Genomic DNA, 17,879 nt, shown 5'->3' on the forward strand with positions numbered 1-17,879 from the left:
ACTGAGGAGGGGGGCACTTGGGTCTTACTGGCTGAAGTTATGAGTCAACTCGTAGAGAAGAAGAGCTGAAATCAGTTGGCCACACTGGAACAATTAGTTGGTTGAGACATAATGAGACATTACCCAACAGGCACTGCAAAAGCACGTCACCTCGCCGCGGGGAACAATTTGGATGATCGGGGTTTTCATTTTTGATATCAGCCGCTTCGAAGAAGAAGAAGAAGAAGAAGAAGAAGAAGAAAAAACAACAGACCTGACGCACGCAGGCACCAGTGAGTGGGGATTAGACCAGTGCGGCGCGACACTTTACATATTTACGTATTTTTGTGAATTCGGCACGGAACGCAAGGCCAGTTCCCACCCCCCCCCCCACCCCCCTCCCAACCCCCATTTTGGAAGGACAGCCGTGCGACCGGGTTCAAATGGACGAACACCCCGCTGCCAGACGTCCAGGGGTCTCCGCCAGACAAGACCAGGTTAAAACCTAGTACGTGACTGAACCTTAACATGTGATCCGGCCGACCAATGGTGTGACTGCATCACTCACTCAGTCACTCACTCAGTCAGCAGGGCCGGGCCGTGGCATAAACGCTCCATGCGGTTGTTTAGGGGGGGCCACACGACCACGAGGGGGGGCCACACGATCCAATGTTCATCTAAGGTAAAAAACGTTATTTTCGTAATTGCGTTATTCATCCCCTATCACGGAACTAGCGGTATAAATTTTAAATGGAATGGCAACAGCGCACCCAACCTCCCCCCCCCCCCCCCCCTTGCCCCCCCTGCTCGTCAGACTCCAACACACCCCCCCCCTGCCCCCCCCCCACAATCCTAGGGCCGGCCCTGACAGTCAGTCACAGACATTCCCGTTTGTTGCGGTCCCTCCAAAAAAAACACGCGGAGTCCCCAGCCGCTAACTTCTTTAACCGCGGAGTCAGAGGAAACGCTCTGCATAGTCAAACCCGCCAACCGCCCAGAGCAGCAAGCCGTACCAGTCCCATCCGGTTTTCGGGAGCGCCTGCTGGTCACCGTGACGGTCCAGATCTTGTCCTGGGTGGGGAGGGTCACAAAGCGGGCCCACACGTCATTCTTTACACCTGGGAGGGGGGGAGGGGGGGGGGGGCGTGGTCATTCACCATGGCAACGCGTTGCAGGTTGGACATTTAGCGACATGGAACTTGGATCTGTGTTACGACACGAGCAGCATTGACACAGCTGGGCAGCCAAACTGCAAACCCAACTCTGCGAGGCAAGGCCACTTTAAACGAAACACTAAAATGAGCAATATCGTTTCAGCTGAGTCCCGGTTTTAACGGGGAAAGAAACTTGACAGCACAATCAAAATACCCAGAAACCATTAAACACTTCCGTTTTCTTAGCCCGTTAGCTCTTCCTGGATTAGCCAATGAAATGTATGCATGCGTTCCATTTGGTGTGCTGACTGTGTGTGTGTGTGTGTGTGTCAGAGCAGGCAGGCAAGGCTATCTGAAGATGGGGACACAGTCACGGCCGATAACAGGCAAGGCTGAAGTGGCCTACGGGTAAACCACGCCCCCACACTTCTCACATGCCAGGATCCTGGCCTCTGTAGTCTTCAGGAGGGACGTCGACGTTGGCCTCCATGATGGCCACCACCACCAACCTGACCTGGGGGAGGTTGAGAAAGAGAGAGAGAGAGAGAGAGAGAGAGAGAGCAGGAGGGAGAGAGAGAGTAGAGAGAGACCGAGAGACAGAGAGAGAGAGCAGGAGGGAGAGAGAAAGAGAGTAGAGAGAGAGAGAGAGAGAGTAGAGAGAGAGACCGAGAGACAGAGAGAGAGAGCAGGAGGGAGACAGAGAGTAGAGAGAGAGAGAGAGAGAGAGAGAATGCAAATGTGTTCATTACACACAGACTAAATAGACAACACGCTAATTTTCTAAGTCTTGCAGCAGGACAAGTGGAGAGGAAAAGGAGGTCAGGAAGTTGCTTTTCCTAACATGAACAACCTGTTGCTGTATTTGCATATTGCCTTCCCATATTTTACCACCATGGACATGCCTTAACTCCAGCTATATGCGGTTAGTCCTAAGAAAGCAAACAGATAAAACTTCCGCCTGGCCAACCTCAATGACATCTAATTGGATTAGATTTCCCCTGCCGCCACTGTCCATTGCTCCTCCCCTTGACATCCCTTAGTTTCTACAGCATGTCAGTTCGCAAACGCTGGCCGTGACTGTACTTGAATGAATTGTCAAGGTGGCAAAAACTGTAATTACAACATTATAATTCTGCTTTTATATAATGCGCGAAATAGCCTTGTTCGCCAAGACGAAGTGGCACGATTCAGCTGTGCGGATTGTTGCTAAAATAATTAGTCAACGTAACCTCCATCACAGGGAACAAATTTTTTTTATATACATACGTGTGTGTGTGTGTGTGTGAAACAAGATTACCTACCCTGTGTCATTGTGCTCTTGCACTTCATCCTTCGAAGACATAGCCAATATGTTACAACGTCATAGTTACTTCATAATATGCTCAGTCCCGTGGTTACGTCCTCTTTAACACCACACCAAAAGCAACCGAAAATGGTCGAGCCAAAAATTTCAAGTCAGCACGCATTCGTTCTACGTTTTATTTATCTATTTGAATACAGATCAGTCAGCTGATGCAAGAGTGGGTGGAGACTATGATGGAAACGTGTGTAGCTTATGAATATTCGTTTTTTGTTTTGTTTTTTAAATACCTACCCATACTTATGAATAGTACGTTGATGGTAGACGACACTTTAGAAGGCATCTCCCACACAAGTATTCAAAGCATCTTGAAAGTTGAATGGAAAGGTATACACTTCATTAAAAGAAACAGAAAACAACCAAAAAAAAAAAAAACACACAAGCTTAATTCATTATTTTAATTCATAGTCTTTGTGACTATGCGAACGAAGTCTTTTCAAAACCGGAACGCTGTGCTTTCAGGCAAAAGAAGTTGGAGCACATTTCATGTAAAAGGAAGTTTGTGATATAGAGCATAAATAAATGATTTTTGCAATCGAGCGACAGATTGTCCGCGACGCCACAATAAAGACACGATGAGCCATACATTGTGCGCTTCAGACCAACCAGATCAGTTCTATGTTTGTATCGATAGCAATGAAAGTTCTGTCTCCGTCCCATTGACATCGAAACATTCCAATTACATGCGCTACTGAAAATACATCACGTGACGCGACCAAGTAGCCTGCTGTTATATGCCGCACCGAGCATTGATATTTCAGATTAAGGGAAGCGGACAGATGCACCTAAAATCGAGCGCACACAGGACCTGGAGAGGATAGGAGGGGCCCGGCTGTGAAGCCTAGGAAGTAACGGGAAACAGCATCTACTGCGCATGCTTGAGGGTCACCCTCCCGGAATCTAGCTGATTGCAGTACTTTGCTTACTAAGTCTGCCCTCGGGGGAAATGGCGCCCCCGCTCTCTGTGGTGGCAGAGTAGTGGAACTGCAGCTGTGTCATTTTTTAATATCGATGCCGTTATGCAATGATGACAGCAATAATGGTTTGTTTAATCTGTTCATTTCCATGATTCAAGTGGATGCTTTAATATTTTATTTGTTATTAAGCTGTAAAAGTTGCAAACTGGGAAATACTGGAGATATAAAGAGCTGGATGCACCAGTGTTTCTGTGTGTTTTTCCTTTGATGTGAACTTGAGATACAGTATGACTGACATACTGTACACCTCTAATATCCACCTGCTTGTGTGTGTGTGTGTGTGTGTGTGTGTGTGTTTGTGAACGTGTGTGTGCATTTGTGTGCGTGTGTGTGTGTGTGCATGCATGCGGGTGTGTGTGTGTGTGTGTGTGTGTGTTTGAATCCCAGTTGGCTCATTGTTGTAGTATCTTTGAGTTGGTCTTCCCAGGCCTATGGTGAAGATGTAAAATGCTAGTACATGGCAAGGATGATTAAGATGTCATCGGTCTATACAGGACTGCATAAGTTTAAACAGGTGATAGGTACACTTAAAATGATCGAATAGCTTCAGACTGCTCACTGCGTACTGGCAAAGCTTCAGACTGCTCACTGCGTACTAGCAAAGCTTCAGACTGCTCACTGCGTACTGGCAAAGCTTCAGACTGCTCACTGCGTACTAGCAAAGCTTCAGACTGCTCACTGCGTACTAGCAAAGCTTCAGACTGCTCACTGCGTACTGGCAAAGCTTCAGACTGCTCACTGCTTACTGGCAAAGCTCAGTCAAGACAAGACAATCTCAAGAGGCTCTGACCAAACTCTGTTTATATACTGCGCACGCACACGCACACACACACATACACACCCACATACGCACACACACGGACACACACACCCACACATGCACGCACACGGACATACACACACATGTGCGCACACACACACAAGCTTTGCTAATTTGTGTGAATGAGCAAATGGAATTTGTGTGTGTGTGTGTGCGTGTGTGTGTGTGTACGTTTGTGTGAGTGTGCATGTGTGAGTGTGTGTGTGTGTGGATGTGTGTGTGCACGTGTGTGCGTGCGTGTGTGTGTGTGTGTGTGGGCGTGTGTGTGCACGTGTGTGTCTGGGTGTGTGTGTGCACGTGTGTGCACGTGTGCGTGTGGGCGTGTGTGTGCACGTGTGTGTGTGGGTGTGTGTGTGCACGTGTGTGCGTGTGTGTGTGTGTGTGTGTGGGCGTGTGTGTGCACGTGTGTGTGTGTGTGTGTGCGTGTGATACGGTTGTGGAGAGGAGTCCTTCAGAAGAGAGAGGAGGTTCAGTGCCGCGTGGCCCAGACATAGCGAGGAGTCAGACCGCTCCAGAGAGGCATCGAACGCTCAAAAGCATGTAAACACACTCCTCTGCCACGCTCCGTCCCTACCCACCATCTGAGGCCAGGCAAACACCTGCGTGCCCACTCTGCTAAGCCACACAGCACAAGCGATCGTTCAACCTGCAAAGGGCTTCGTCAGACATCAGGTTTTATCCAGAGGCCCGGTTGTTTGACTGGAATATCAGTGTTTTCACATTATTTGTCCAGGTCCAGTTTGTGGTACTGACCATCCCATGTGATGTTCGGTGTGAGTAATTTATTTGAAAAGCTTTAACTGTTAATTTGTAATGGTCTGTAATCCGTCGCCCACTCCACGCCCCCCCCCCCCCTCAACTCCCCCCGCCCCGGGATCCCCACCATCAGTTCCGAAATATCCCCGCCTTGTTCGCGATAAAGCTTCATTGAGCCTCGCCTGTTTGTAAGACTGGCCTCTGGGAGAGCTCTGTTTTTTTTTGTTTTTGTTTTTTTCAGCCTTTTGATCTCAGGTGCCACAGCCTCTGTACCAACCCCCCCCCCCCCCCCCCCCCCCCCCCCCCACACCCCCCATGCCTGTCCAAGGCCCTCGCCCTCCTAAATTAGCCCTCCCCGTCCCGTCCCGTCCTCTCACCCTGTTTCCCCATTTGCTCGTTCATCGTGAGGCACTTTTCCCACTCGTCTCAGTTTGGGTTTTTTTTTATCTCTGTTCATCACCCTCACTCTCTCATGTGTCCGCACACGCCTACACGTGCACATGGGCACGGACAAACACACGTCAGAGAGGAGTGTACTTGCGTAATGTTTAATTCACCAGTTACAGAGCATGTCCTAACTCTAACAATTTCATTTCCTGAGATCTATCGCGTATCGCTTAGTTATTGCCGATACCAACTGCCGATACCAATACTAATCGATACTTTTTAAAACGTTTTTTATCGTTTAAATTACACTTTGTACTATATAATTTTATATCGTTTCGCTTTTGGCATTTTGACCGAGTTTAATGTTAGCTAGCTTGCCAACGGTACCTGCTGACCACTGGCCACCGAGCGTTTGTAATGTTAGCTGGTGGCACCGAAATACGCGCCGCAATTCGGTCCAGTGGGTTACCATGCTGTATGGGGAACCGGTGCCATTGTAGCACCCTGTTTTTCGGTACCCAACCCGACTCATCACGAAAGACACAGTTCACAGTAGATAAATACGCTACATTACAGACGCTCTTATCCAGAGGGACTTACGTTGTATCCACTTATACAGTTGGATATATATATATATACTGGAGCGATGCAGGTTAAGTACCTTGCTCAAGGGTATAACAGCAGTGTCCTACCGGGGAATCGAACCTGCGACCTTCAGGTTACGAGGCCAACTCCTTAGCCATTATACCACACTGCCGCCCCAATGATCCAAACCCAGGAAGGAGGGTGTCTGGTAAATGAAGCCTGCTCGCTGTGGGTGAGGGCGAGTGAAGACGTTACACAACCGTGGCAACAAACCCTGTTCCTGAAGATCTACCATCACGATTTCAAGTTCTCTTTCAGTTATGACAGGAATAAGGGTAACTGGAAGCAGAGCGGTCACATCCCCCAATGTTTTTTGTGGTTACCCAACGGTACCCCCTTCTTTTCCTGCTGACCTCCTTCTATGATACCGCTATATAATCTCTATGCCCACTCAATTCAGCTTCCAGGTTGAGCTCATTTCAGGTGTTTATTTTTTTTTTTTTAATGTATTGTAAGGTAAAAGAAAGCCACTCTCAGGTATAATCATGCAGGTGGACACTCTCAGGTATAATGGTACAGGTAAGCACTCTCAGGTATAATGGTACATGTTGATACTCTCAGGTATAATGGTACAGGTAAGCACTCTCAGATATAATGGTACATGTTGATACTCTCAGGTATAATGGTACATGTGGACACTTTCAGGTATAATGGTACAGGTAAGCACTCTCAGGTATAATGGTACAGGTAAGCACTCTCAGGTATAATGGTACACGTTGATACTCTCAGGTATAATGGTACATGTGGACACTTTCAGGTATAAGGGTACAGGTAAGCACTCTCAGGTATAATGGTACATGTTGACACTCAATCAAATCAAATCAAAAATTTCATTTTTGATTTGAAGTCATTAAAAAGTGTTACAGTGGAGAAAATAGAAAATAGTACAAATAGAGATACCAAAAACATTATACTGAGATAGCTAAATAAAACAAAATAAAAGAAATTCAATAAAATTTAAAAATCTTAAATTTTAAATTTTAAATTTTCAAAATTTAAAATTTTAGAAGTTTAAAAATCGGGGGCATATAAGAGCATTCTATGTAAAGGCCATGCTAAAGAGGTATGTTTTTAATTTCCGTTGAAAACCATCTACTGTTTCTGTGTCCCTCAGATCCTCCGGCAGGGTGTTCCAACGGCTGGGGGCATAGAAGCTAAAAGCTGCCTCCCCAGCCTTTTTAGAACTTACTTTTGGAATAACCGGAAGGCCGGTACCAGAGGGTCTAAGGGACCTGGCAGGTTCATACCTCTGAGGCATGTCAGACATGTACTCAGGTGCTGAACCATTCAGGGATTTGTAAACTAATAAAATAATTTCAAAATCAATTCCAAAACTGACAGGAAGCCAATGTAAAGATTTTAAAATAGGTGTAATATGTGCTCTCTTCCGGGTCCTGGTCAGAACTCATGCTGCTGCATTTTGTATGAGTTGTAATCGACCAATAGTTTTTTTGGGGAGACCAGAAAAGAGAGCATTACTATAATCAAGCCTGCTATTAATAAAAGCATGTACTAGTTTCTCTGAATCAGACTGTGAAATAAAACCCCGCACCTTAGCAATGTTTTTTAAGTGATAAAAAGCTGATTTAGTGACATTTCTAACATGGGCTTCAAAATTTATAGGTATATCAGGTATAATCAGGTATCAATAAGCACTCTCAAGGATAATGGCACGAGTAGATACTCTCAGGTATAATAATACAGATGGACAATCCCAGGTGTAATGGTACAGGTAAGTACTGTCAAGGATAACATACAAATAAAATTGAATTGAATTGAAATTTAGGAATAATGGTCATGGTGGACAGACATACAATGTTACGTGTGAAACTCTTCGGGATAGTGGTACAGCTGAAGCTCTGTGGGGTAGCAGGTCTTTCCAAATGGGTACCCAAACCACTGGCCCACCTTGTGCCAGGCTGCGGCGTACCAGTGCACACCCTCGTCCTCCTGCTCTTTCCTGATGGGGAACAGGCGTTCGAAGAGGGGGACGTGAGAGCGCAGGTAGTGCAGCAGCCTGTAGGGGGCGAAAGGGAGGTGGGCCAGGTACTGACGGCACTGCAGGGCGTAGCAGGACGCCAGGTGCCCGTCCACGATCAGATTGCCCTCCACGGTCATGGGAGCGTAGGCGCCCAGCTCCTCGGACTCCCGCACGTCTGTCACGCGGCTGGCCTCCAGAGCCCCGCCCCCCAGGCGGAGGCGGTACAGCAGGTGGCCCCGCCGCAGGTCTTTGGCTAACACGGAAACCATGGCGACGGAGGAGGCGGCGGTGGCGTTGGACGGGGCGATGAAGGTGACATGGTCGGCCGACAGGGTGAGGGGTTCGGGGGACCCCTCCGTGCTCAGCACCACGTAGCGCTCCCTGGCGGTCGGACGGCGGTCCAGCCACAGGATGACCTCGCTGAAGGTGAGGCGACCGTCCGCACCCAGGGACAGAACCCTGTCACCCAGCCGCAGCTCGGACATAGACTTCCTGCTCCCCTCGACTGTTAGTACAGTGGAGTGGCCAGGGAAACACTCTTCTTCTAAATGGCAACTACTGTTATAAGTTCCATTATAACCACGGAAAGGCAAATATGCCATTAATTTTCTCACTTCCCTTACAGTGTAATTCTGAAACATTGACCAGAAGTCCATTCTTCTGGTTGGAGAGAGCTTAGCATCAGTTGTACAGCCGACCTCAGTCCACAGCTGGGTCAAGCAGCCGACAGAATGGGGTCCATGTTCAAAGCTCTCACCACACTCTCCATTCTCTGCAATATAAAAGGGTTTATAGGTTTTCGCCTGAACACCTTGACACCGTTTCACTAGCTGTTCAGCAAATTCTCACTATAAAAATGTTCACTGCGTATGCTCTCCCCCTCCAGCAAGTGACTGCACTTGGATCTCAGATCATTGTGTTTTGTGTTTGCCTTGTAAGTTGCTCTCAATTAGAGCGTCTGGAGGAATGTAATGATATGTAATGTATTCATATACTTTCATCCACTTGTTTTCAGTCTTTTGGAGCAACTGACCACCGTTAAAAAAAATTATGCCACAAAATATGAACAATCAGTTCAGTATACAATTGTTGATTAGTCATTCAAATTCCGAGCAAGATTTGTTTTACCTCTTTATAACTGAAAAATATTTTCCATCAATACTTCCTGAAAGTATTCTCATTATGATTTTTTTTAGTTTAGTTTTGTTTTTTTTACCATCACCAACTTATTTGAAGATGTGCAGATATTGGAGGGTGCAACTTTGCTTACCAATGCAATAAGGGGCTCTTGACCATCCGTCACTCCTGCACTGAACAGTGTCATCGCCGTCCAGTCGATAGAGTCGATTGCAGTGCACATTGCACCACTCCCCTTCAGAGTCACAGCTCACTTGGCCGTTGGGAACCGAAAGTGGGTCGCATGTGGCCCTGCACTGGATCTGCCTGTAGCACATCCGCGACTCTGTCTCGAACCTGCAGCCGCCATCACAGCGGTAGGTATACCCGGAGTGGAAACCACTGTCCCACAGCACTCTTGTTGTCCAGCCTGTGGGGGACACGGCTCATCACAGTATACCATCAAAACTCTTTGATTCAGGTACAGAGATGTCTCATTGGGCCTCATTCGCGAAACATGCGTACGATCACCTTTGATCACAACTTGTGTGTAAGAACGTTTCCACGAACATTTCAGCGTTCATCATTTTTTTTCTTATCTGTATTTGTTTGCTGACTGTTAGGGCAAGAATATGCAAGAATATGATTGTGCATAAAATTTACAAACAGCCAACATTCGGACATCTCATACATTTGGGATATGCACAAAAACAAAGGGTCACTTGTGTCATGGATCTCATATTGTTTTTGTTTTTTTTTGTAGGAACATGTTTAAGAATAAAAGAAAGAATAATTTTGTGAATGCATTGGGCCTGAAATTAAGATCACTTGCAGCATTTGTCCATCCTGCCGTGCAAACATTTAATTAATATTTTGTTTCAAATATTCCACCAACACATGGCCAATATTTATTACCATTTTACACATCTTAAATAGCTGTTATTGGTCATTGATAATCTTGACACCTCCACCTCTGACAAATAAATCAGGGAAATTGGCTATGTCTGTTTTGCAAATGTGGCTTTCAAATACTGACCATTACACACCAAGGAAATACGTTGCAAGCACAACGTGTGTGTTTAAAATGGACTTATCAAAATCAGCTGCTTAGGACCCCTCGACTGCCAGGGGGCACCCCAATTATTCTAAAATACAAATATTATTTAGGGGGTTGGTGGTTTGGGGGACTAAACTAAAAACGAAATCCTACCTATGACCCCCTCAAAGCCTAGGGCCAGCACAGCTTGTGGTCATTTTATTGCCCTCAGAACAGCTGTTAAGTACATATTCTGTAGTCACGATGCCTCTAACCTGTTAAGTAGGCGCAGAGATGTAGCTATCAGTAAGTAGCTACGAGAGCAATCCTATATGAACAAACAAATAAACAAACAAAAAACATACGAAGCACAGAGTGGGCAGAACACCTGCATAATAACAAACTAACTCAAATAGCATACAGTGGAGTACGGTCAATGTAACCTTAAACCCAAATGCCATGCTTTGTGGAACAGCACTACATTGTGGGGAGACAAAAGACTTCATGCTAAGTGTTTAGACTGCCTAGGTACTGAACATTAATTTATGCATGAATTAATATGATGAAGAACATTGTTTCTCAGGACAGTGTGACAGTATGAAAATCTAGAGGTCCTCACCCATATAGAATGGTTGCTTTTATCGAAAAGTGTTATTTTTGGAGCTAGGTGCGTGCATGTAAGATTGGTCCAATTTGCCTTAGTCTCGACGCTTATGATTATGATTTCAGAGCTTTAAGGATTACATATAAAAACTGTTTTTGGCTAAAATAACTAATCACACTCACCAGTCTGGTCTGGGAACAGTTTTCGGCAGAAGGCTTGTGCTGCAGTTTTGTCTTCAATGCATATTTTTTTCCAGCCCCCATTTTCATAGTTTCCCTCAGGTCTTCCGATATAGTCGCCCCTAAAAGTTTCCAGTTTTAGCTTTGTACACTCCACCTTTACATTTCTATGGTACCAGCTCACTGTATGATTCCGAAACTTTAGACCTCTTTCTTCACAGGAGAATTCTGCAAGGTGTTTAAGTTCCATAGTGGTGATTTCACTACTCCATGAGCCTGAGTCCCACTTCTGTAACAGTCCATGAAGTCTGGAGTCTGTGCTGGTGACATTCACAAGTTGAACACTTGGCACACAGGAAGGAATGAGTGTCCATTTCCCAATGGGGCAGGTTATCAAATCCACCGAAGAGGGACGGTAGAGGTCATCACAAACCAGTCGCAAAACATCCCCTTTTTTGTATTGTCCTGGATGTCCATGGATCACAAGGAGTTTCCCATGGTCAACCTTGGGTGGAGCAAGGCAGGTGATTGGGATACAAGATGGCAAGAGAGGGAAGGGGCTGGACCACTGTCCTGTTTGAGGATTACAGTCAAACTGACGGGGACCTGAAAGGTCATATCCAGTATTGCAGTCATATTCAGCAGCAATGGATACAGGATGTTGGCGATATGAATATTTTGGACTGCCATTAGCAATCTGCGGAATTGGATGACAGCAGGTTACTATGGGAGGAATAAGGTCTCCAAACCGACAGCGACTTACTAAACGTAAGTCGAAACATTCCTCACGAATAATCTCCCCGTGATCAAAAACTTCACCCTGATGAGCACATGACTTGGGGACACACGGACGAAGGGCCATGTCTCCTAAGCATGGAATTTCAAGGCTGGAGGTACTCCGGTAGCCCTGTCGGCACTCTATCACCACCACTGGACCATGTCTAGTCATCTTTTCATCAACAACTCTAGTCCCCTCCGGTGCAATAAAGTTCGGACACAGATTTGTAGTCTCCATGAGTCGGATTGTTGATTTCAGGCTTTTTACCTCTTTGATCGCTGATGACACAGACACTTTGTAATGACTGGCAGGATTTAGAGGAGTAATTTCTAATTTTGTGTAATTTGTCATGAATTGCATTGTATGACCATCTGCCAGACTCTGTACTTCCACTACATAAGTGTACTGCTCGCTGTTTGGGTCAGAGTCTGAAGATGGTCGTTCCCAAATGATCACTGTACTCCAATCTGTGACATTGGTCAGGTGTACAGATGTTGGAGGGTTGGGGTTTGTCAAGTGTGTTGTCTCAGCAAGCACTAGAACGGGAACTTCACAGAGCATCACAAAGAACTGAAAGGTGTAAAGAACCCCAGAGAGAAGACCAGAGTGTTTGATGAGAGGCTGATTTGTCCACTGGAGACTGTCACTAAAGAACAGCTGATCAGACACTTTTAAATGGTACTTGAATTTGGAGTTACGAGTGTACCAGGAACTCTCCCCTGCATTTGGTACTTTGATTTCAATCTCTACTGCCGTCTCATTAGCCTGCCTTGTGTAGAGGGTGGGTCTCATTGAGTTTATCTCCAAGAGAGAGGGGCTGATTTCCTCAGCTGAACTGAAGAAGGCGGAGGTGATCAGGGAGTTTTGGGCAAAAACTAAATCAACATGTTGGTAAAAGGAATCATTGTTGCTCCAGTTGTACAGCACTACAGTTAGAGAATCTCTCTGGATGAGACTCAGTACAGGATCATGGTGGGAGAAAGAAATAATGAGAGTTCCTTCCTGAAGGAAGAAGCATGCGTCATTGGCATTGAAGTCACGAAGTAGAATGTAATCTAGGGCCATGTCCGAAGCAAAATTATTTATGTGTTTCACACCGCTGCAGTCATCCAGGACGTACAGGTCATTCCCTGGCCCACCAAAGAGGACATCTGAGCCATGTCCTGGCACCAGGGTATCATTACCAAACTTTCCCACAAGCTCGTTGTCCTCCTCATCTCCAATGATCAAGTCGTTAAAGTTTGTCCCACTCACATCCTCCACGGCCGTGTACGTGTCATTCTCTGCATCAGCCCACTCCCCTCTACCACTGCTCAGGTCCACTTTTACGCCAGTGGATGTTCTCACGTCTCCGCTGAAAAACACAACATCAACCCCAGGGCCTCCATCGATCTTGTCTGCCCCCCACCCACCATAGATCATATCATTTCCTGCACCACCACTGATAACATCATCCCCCTTTCCACCTAAGAGATTGTCATCCCCACTTTGGCCGTTTATGATGTCATTTCCTCCGTGTCCTTCAATCCTCTCACTTCCCTCATTGCCAAGAAGATAGTCAGCCATGTTGCCTCCAATGATGAGAGAGCTGCTCCTGCTCCCGGTGATGTAGTTGCTGAAGCCAGTAGTCCCATAGATTTGGGATACCCTAAGGTACTCTTCCCCCTCAGCACAGCTGATATTGCAACTCTTTGTGGAGGTTGAGGCATCAATGGAAACAACTGACTTGTATGGGTAAGAGTTAGGATTGACCGAAAATGAGACCCCATCTGCTGACCGAATCAGGAGGTGTTGTTGCTCTGGACCATGCAAATATTTGAGCAAGTGCACACGGACAGAGTCGTTTCTTGACCTTGAGAACAAGATGACATGAGGGTGCTCCAGAAGGACTACAATATCTTTGTAGAGAACTTGAAAAAAAAGATAGTCTCTTTTCATGTCTTTGGCTTCATTATCAATCTCATTTCCATAACCGTATTTGTGACCAAAGACATAGGTGTCGGACCCATTCCCTCCCTTCAAATACTGGTAGTTCATAGGATTACCAATTCCTGGGTCTATGTAGTTATTCATGTTGTTTCCAATCACACTATAAGAACACTTGTTAGATTTAGCTTTGAATCTTTCTACTTTTGTAAAGGGGTCTTTGCTGAAATCAAACTTCTTTTTATAATCAGTGCAGTTTTCTTGGCTGAGAGTAATCTCAAAGGGAGTTAGAACTTCTGGCTCAGAAACATTTAATGGTAACATAGAAATTACACCATCAATAGTCTGTAATACCAGGTGCTGGAACTGTTTACCCATGAGCCAATTCTGTAAGTGCACTTTAATATCTGAATCTTCGACAGTCAAAACAAGGTCAGAGGATTGATACCTAACTCTGAGGTTCTCAAATGGATGCTCCAGGAACAGAACATCACTGGCTTGGTCTTGTGCATAGTTGGCAATGTATGCACTCTTGCATCCTGACTTTACTACATACTTGTCACTTCCGTCTGCTCCCCGTAAGATGTCTACACCCCCACTGCAGCTCAGGAAGTTCCCATGAGCATTGCCATATACTACATCATCATGGGTGGAATCAAAAACAGATATCACATTCAGGAGTTGATTGGACTCTGAGAGGTTAACGTTGCCACCGTGGGTGTCTTTACTGAGGTCAACTATGAGAGCGGTGATTGCCAGGTCTGTGTCATTGCTGGAGACGTGAAAGGTCACATGGTCTGCGGACAGAAAGGCCACATGCTGAAAGAGACTACTGGCATGCCACTTTGTTAGCAGGATGCATGTTGAGTCCATGTCCTCCATATCAAAGACCAGGAGATCCTCGCCCCTCAGGTCTGCGCGAATCCGTCTGAAAGGCACATGTAAGACCACCAGGTCCACTTTCTGGTCCTTGGCATAGTTGTTGACCTTGTCACAGCCTTGGCCCTGGAATATTTCATAAGTATCTGCTCCCTCTCCACCTTCTAGCATGTCGGCTCCAGGGCCTCCATTAAAAACATTGTCCTTCTCATTACCCACAATGCTGTCTGAGTAATTACTGCCCAGTACTGTGATCACACTTTTAAAATCTCCTGCCAGCCTGACGGAGACTGGACTCTGTGATCTTGTTTTGTCCAGTGATTCTGGAACACAGTTAGCGTGGAACTTGTGGCCTAGAAGACCCATGTCTGCAACCTTGAACATGACACCATCTGCTGACTGAAATATCATGTGCTGGTAATGATCAGTATTGCTGTGAGCAAACCAGTCTCTGACAGTAACTGTATACCTCTGTGGCCCATAGACAAGGAACAGGTCTGTGTTCTTCCTGACACAATCAATGTGGCTAAAAGGAGCTTTTATTAGCAGGTGGTCCTCCAAAGAATCATGAGCAAAATTATCAATCTCAGCATAGCTTCCAGCTGTAGGAAAAATGTAGAAGTCCCTCCCTTCTCCCCCAGACAGTTTTGATGTCTGTGGCCCCAGGAAAAAGGTGTCATCTCCCCCATGACCATAAATGTTGTAGTGATAGTTCTTTATGACAAACTCCAGGTCCAGCCCACCATAAGCACAAGGGTCTGTGGATGTTGAAGATTGCTTTTTTGTGGGTAGTTGTGGGGCAAAAAATTGGTTTGCCTGGTCATTCCCATAGTAACTGCCAAACAACGAGGAATGGAGTTTGATTTCTCCACAAAATACTTTTTCATAACTCACTGGGATGATCCACAACAGATGAGCTGCCTTTTCAGTGTAGAGGACCTGTGATGATTCCCCAAATGCTAGGGCAATGCTCTGAATGTCGGGGTAGTGCTTTACTACTTCTATTGTTTTGACCCCACCATTTCCATCAGGAACACCCCCTATCTGGATCTTAATATTGCCATCATTTGACAGCCAAACAGTCACAAAACCAGCATACTGGGACAGAATGCCTTTTGTTAGGTCCAGAGTGCTGTTATTAGCAGTTATTTTGAAGTAAGACTCAGGGGTCGCTAGGTTGTGCAGCAGTTCTTTGTTTTGCCTCTGTTCTTTTTCAAGGCCCTTCAATTCTCTTAGCAGGCCCCCTGTCACAAAATCCACAGCACCTTCCTTCAGCCCCACCATTACAGCGGTCATTTTATCGAAATCGCCAGCTCCTTTAGGAAGCTGGTCTAGTTCGCTCACAACATCACAGTAAAAATCACCAATAGACATCCTTGCAACAGTCAGCCCAATGGTTAGGGGCCCCAGCACAATGGCTGCTGGAGGGAAGGCCACCTCAGCTAACGTAAGCACGGTTGTTGACACATCCAAGACTAGGTTTGTAATCTTTAAACCAAGGTATTTGTTCTGCTCTGGGTCAGACCCATTGTGTTTTTGAATGGCAATAGAATCTTCTGCAATAAAATAGGATTGAAAAGCCAAGCCGATGATAGGAATGTTCTTCAGGAACAAACCTGCAGCACTTTCACCAAACCTTTCCACTGAGCTGCTCATCGCTGCAAAGGACTTTTCCACACCTAGTGCCTCCGTGGCTTTATGGAGGCCTTCTTGAAATATTTTCTGGGACATTTTGGAGAGCTGCTGGTTCAGCCCAGCCATATCCCCCCCCCCATGCAGAGACTGGGTCAAGGTGAAGGCCCCTCGGACAGTGTCGTTTTCTGCAAAGAACTTCCCAGCCCCGATGAAGCCGGCTACAATCCCGTACACAGCCATGGCTTTATTTATCTGCTCGAGAAACTGTGTTCCACCTCCCTTCACCTGAGACGCCCTAAGCTTTGCTGTCTCTTTGATCTGCTCCATGTAGAAGGGTTCGTCCAGAGGGAAGGACACCAAGTGAGTGTCCTCTGGATTCTGTCTGTTGACCAGCTCCACCTGCACTCTTCCATCCTCGATAGTTAGTGACTTTTCCTTTATAATGTACTCTTCTGTGGCCTTTCCCTCCGTCGGGCTACAGACTGAGGGGCTTCTTCTCGACCTACGTCCCAGTATTCTTGCCTTGCAAAAGTTGATTATGTGGTTGTCGAGCTGCTGACGGAAATTTTCCTGAGCATTTTCTGCATTTATGTCTAATTCCATGTGCTGTTGAGCATTGTTATTTCCATCCGTTTTTATCAGTTGTGTACGATGCACTTCTCCATCTTTTAGTTTGAACAGAATCCTCATATTATTTTTACTGTGGCTGTCACTTCTACGTACCAAGATTCCCTTGTTTTCTAAATACGGCAACAATTCATTGTAATTTATAGGAATTCTATCCCTTTCAAACTCCCAAAATAACTCTTCAGGGTAATTTGTTATTGTTGAAATTAACCCTCCAATCGTCTGTCCCTCTTGAACCGCATATGTGCGGTATGCCACGACTTCTGGGATGTTTATTCCCCTGTTGTTCAAATCCTTGATGAATTCTGTCATGTAATTGCTCGCAGCTTGCGTCCCTGCATTACACACCACGAATCTCGCTCTCTCATGTGGGGTGAAACCAGTTTCCTGAATAAAAGCCTGTATGGCATCTGCCAGATTTTGGGGTGACATATTGTTAATGCTATACATCACGCCAAGCCTATTTTGATTGTTCTCCATGAAAACCGGTCTGCTACCATGCGTCACAACCGTAAGCTTCAACTCCATATTCCTTAAACCTGCTTCGGGTGAATATGATTCAATTGTTGTGCCATAGCGATCTTTCACAAAGACTGCGGTTTTCTTAAGTTTCTTTGAGTTGAAATAATTTTTATATTCCTCCAGAATTGGATCGTTTTTCTCAAGGAACACTAGGTGAACACCATATCTATCTGATTTTGAATCAATGCGGCCTATATTTTCATGTATCCACATTGTGCCTGAGTCAGGTGTCCAGACTCCTGGTACTCCATGGACTGAACCCAAGAAGAGCGCTATATAAACCAGAAAACCTCCTGTTGCCATAGCACTTCGATATGGAACTCCCTGGAAAAGAACCAAAGGGGAAAAATGGATGAAAATACAGAGGAAATTCTTCGGAGGACGTTGCTTCATATCTGTATTAAAAAAATATATGCCAAAAATAAGTGTAAAATATTAAATATGATTTTTAAAAAGGTAGATAATAATAAACATACATGTACATGACTATGGAGCCCTTAAAGGGACATGGGTGAGAA

General features: G+C 45.7%; 2 protein-coding genes across 3 annotated transcripts in view; both read right to left on the reverse strand.

The window, feature by feature from the left end:
• LOC118234054 ((Lyso)-N-acylphosphatidylethanolamine lipase-like) overlaps positions 1 to 2,623 on the reverse strand; it is a 7,010-nt gene extending 4,387 nt beyond the window's left edge. For both annotated transcript variants that reach the window (XM_035430364.1, XM_035430363.1), the window contains exons 1-3: positions 2,435 to 2,623; positions 1,568 to 1,647; positions 993 to 1,097 (exon numbers count right to left, since the gene is read on the reverse strand). In XM_035430364.1, the coding sequence (XP_035286255.1) occupies positions 993 to 1,097; positions 1,568 to 1,647; positions 2,435 to 2,475 (226 nt within the window). In that variant the 5' untranslated portion in view covers positions 2,476 to 2,623. The remainder of the gene's footprint in view (positions 1 to 992; positions 1,098 to 1,567; positions 1,648 to 2,434) is intronic.
• A 6,181-nt stretch (positions 2,624 to 8,804) lies between these two features.
• LOC118234051 lies at positions 8,805 to 16,755 on the reverse strand. The gene is made up of 2 exons (XM_035430355.1): positions 10,998 to 16,755; positions 8,805 to 9,605 (listed from the first exon to the last, which is right to left on the reverse strand). The coding sequence occupies exons 1-2, from the start codon at positions 16,537 to 16,539 to the stop codon at positions 9,286 to 9,288; spliced, it is 5,862 nt and encodes a 1,953-aa protein (XP_035286246.1). The 5' UTR covers positions 16,540 to 16,755; the 3' UTR covers positions 8,805 to 9,285.
• Positions 16,756 to 17,879: the final 1,124 nt, after the last annotated feature.

This window comes from Anguilla anguilla, chromosome 8, assembly GCF_013347855.1.
Source record: "Anguilla anguilla isolate fAngAng1 chromosome 8, fAngAng1.pri, whole genome shotgun sequence".
NCBI lineage: Eukaryota > Metazoa > Chordata > Actinopteri > Anguilliformes > Anguillidae > Anguilla > Anguilla anguilla.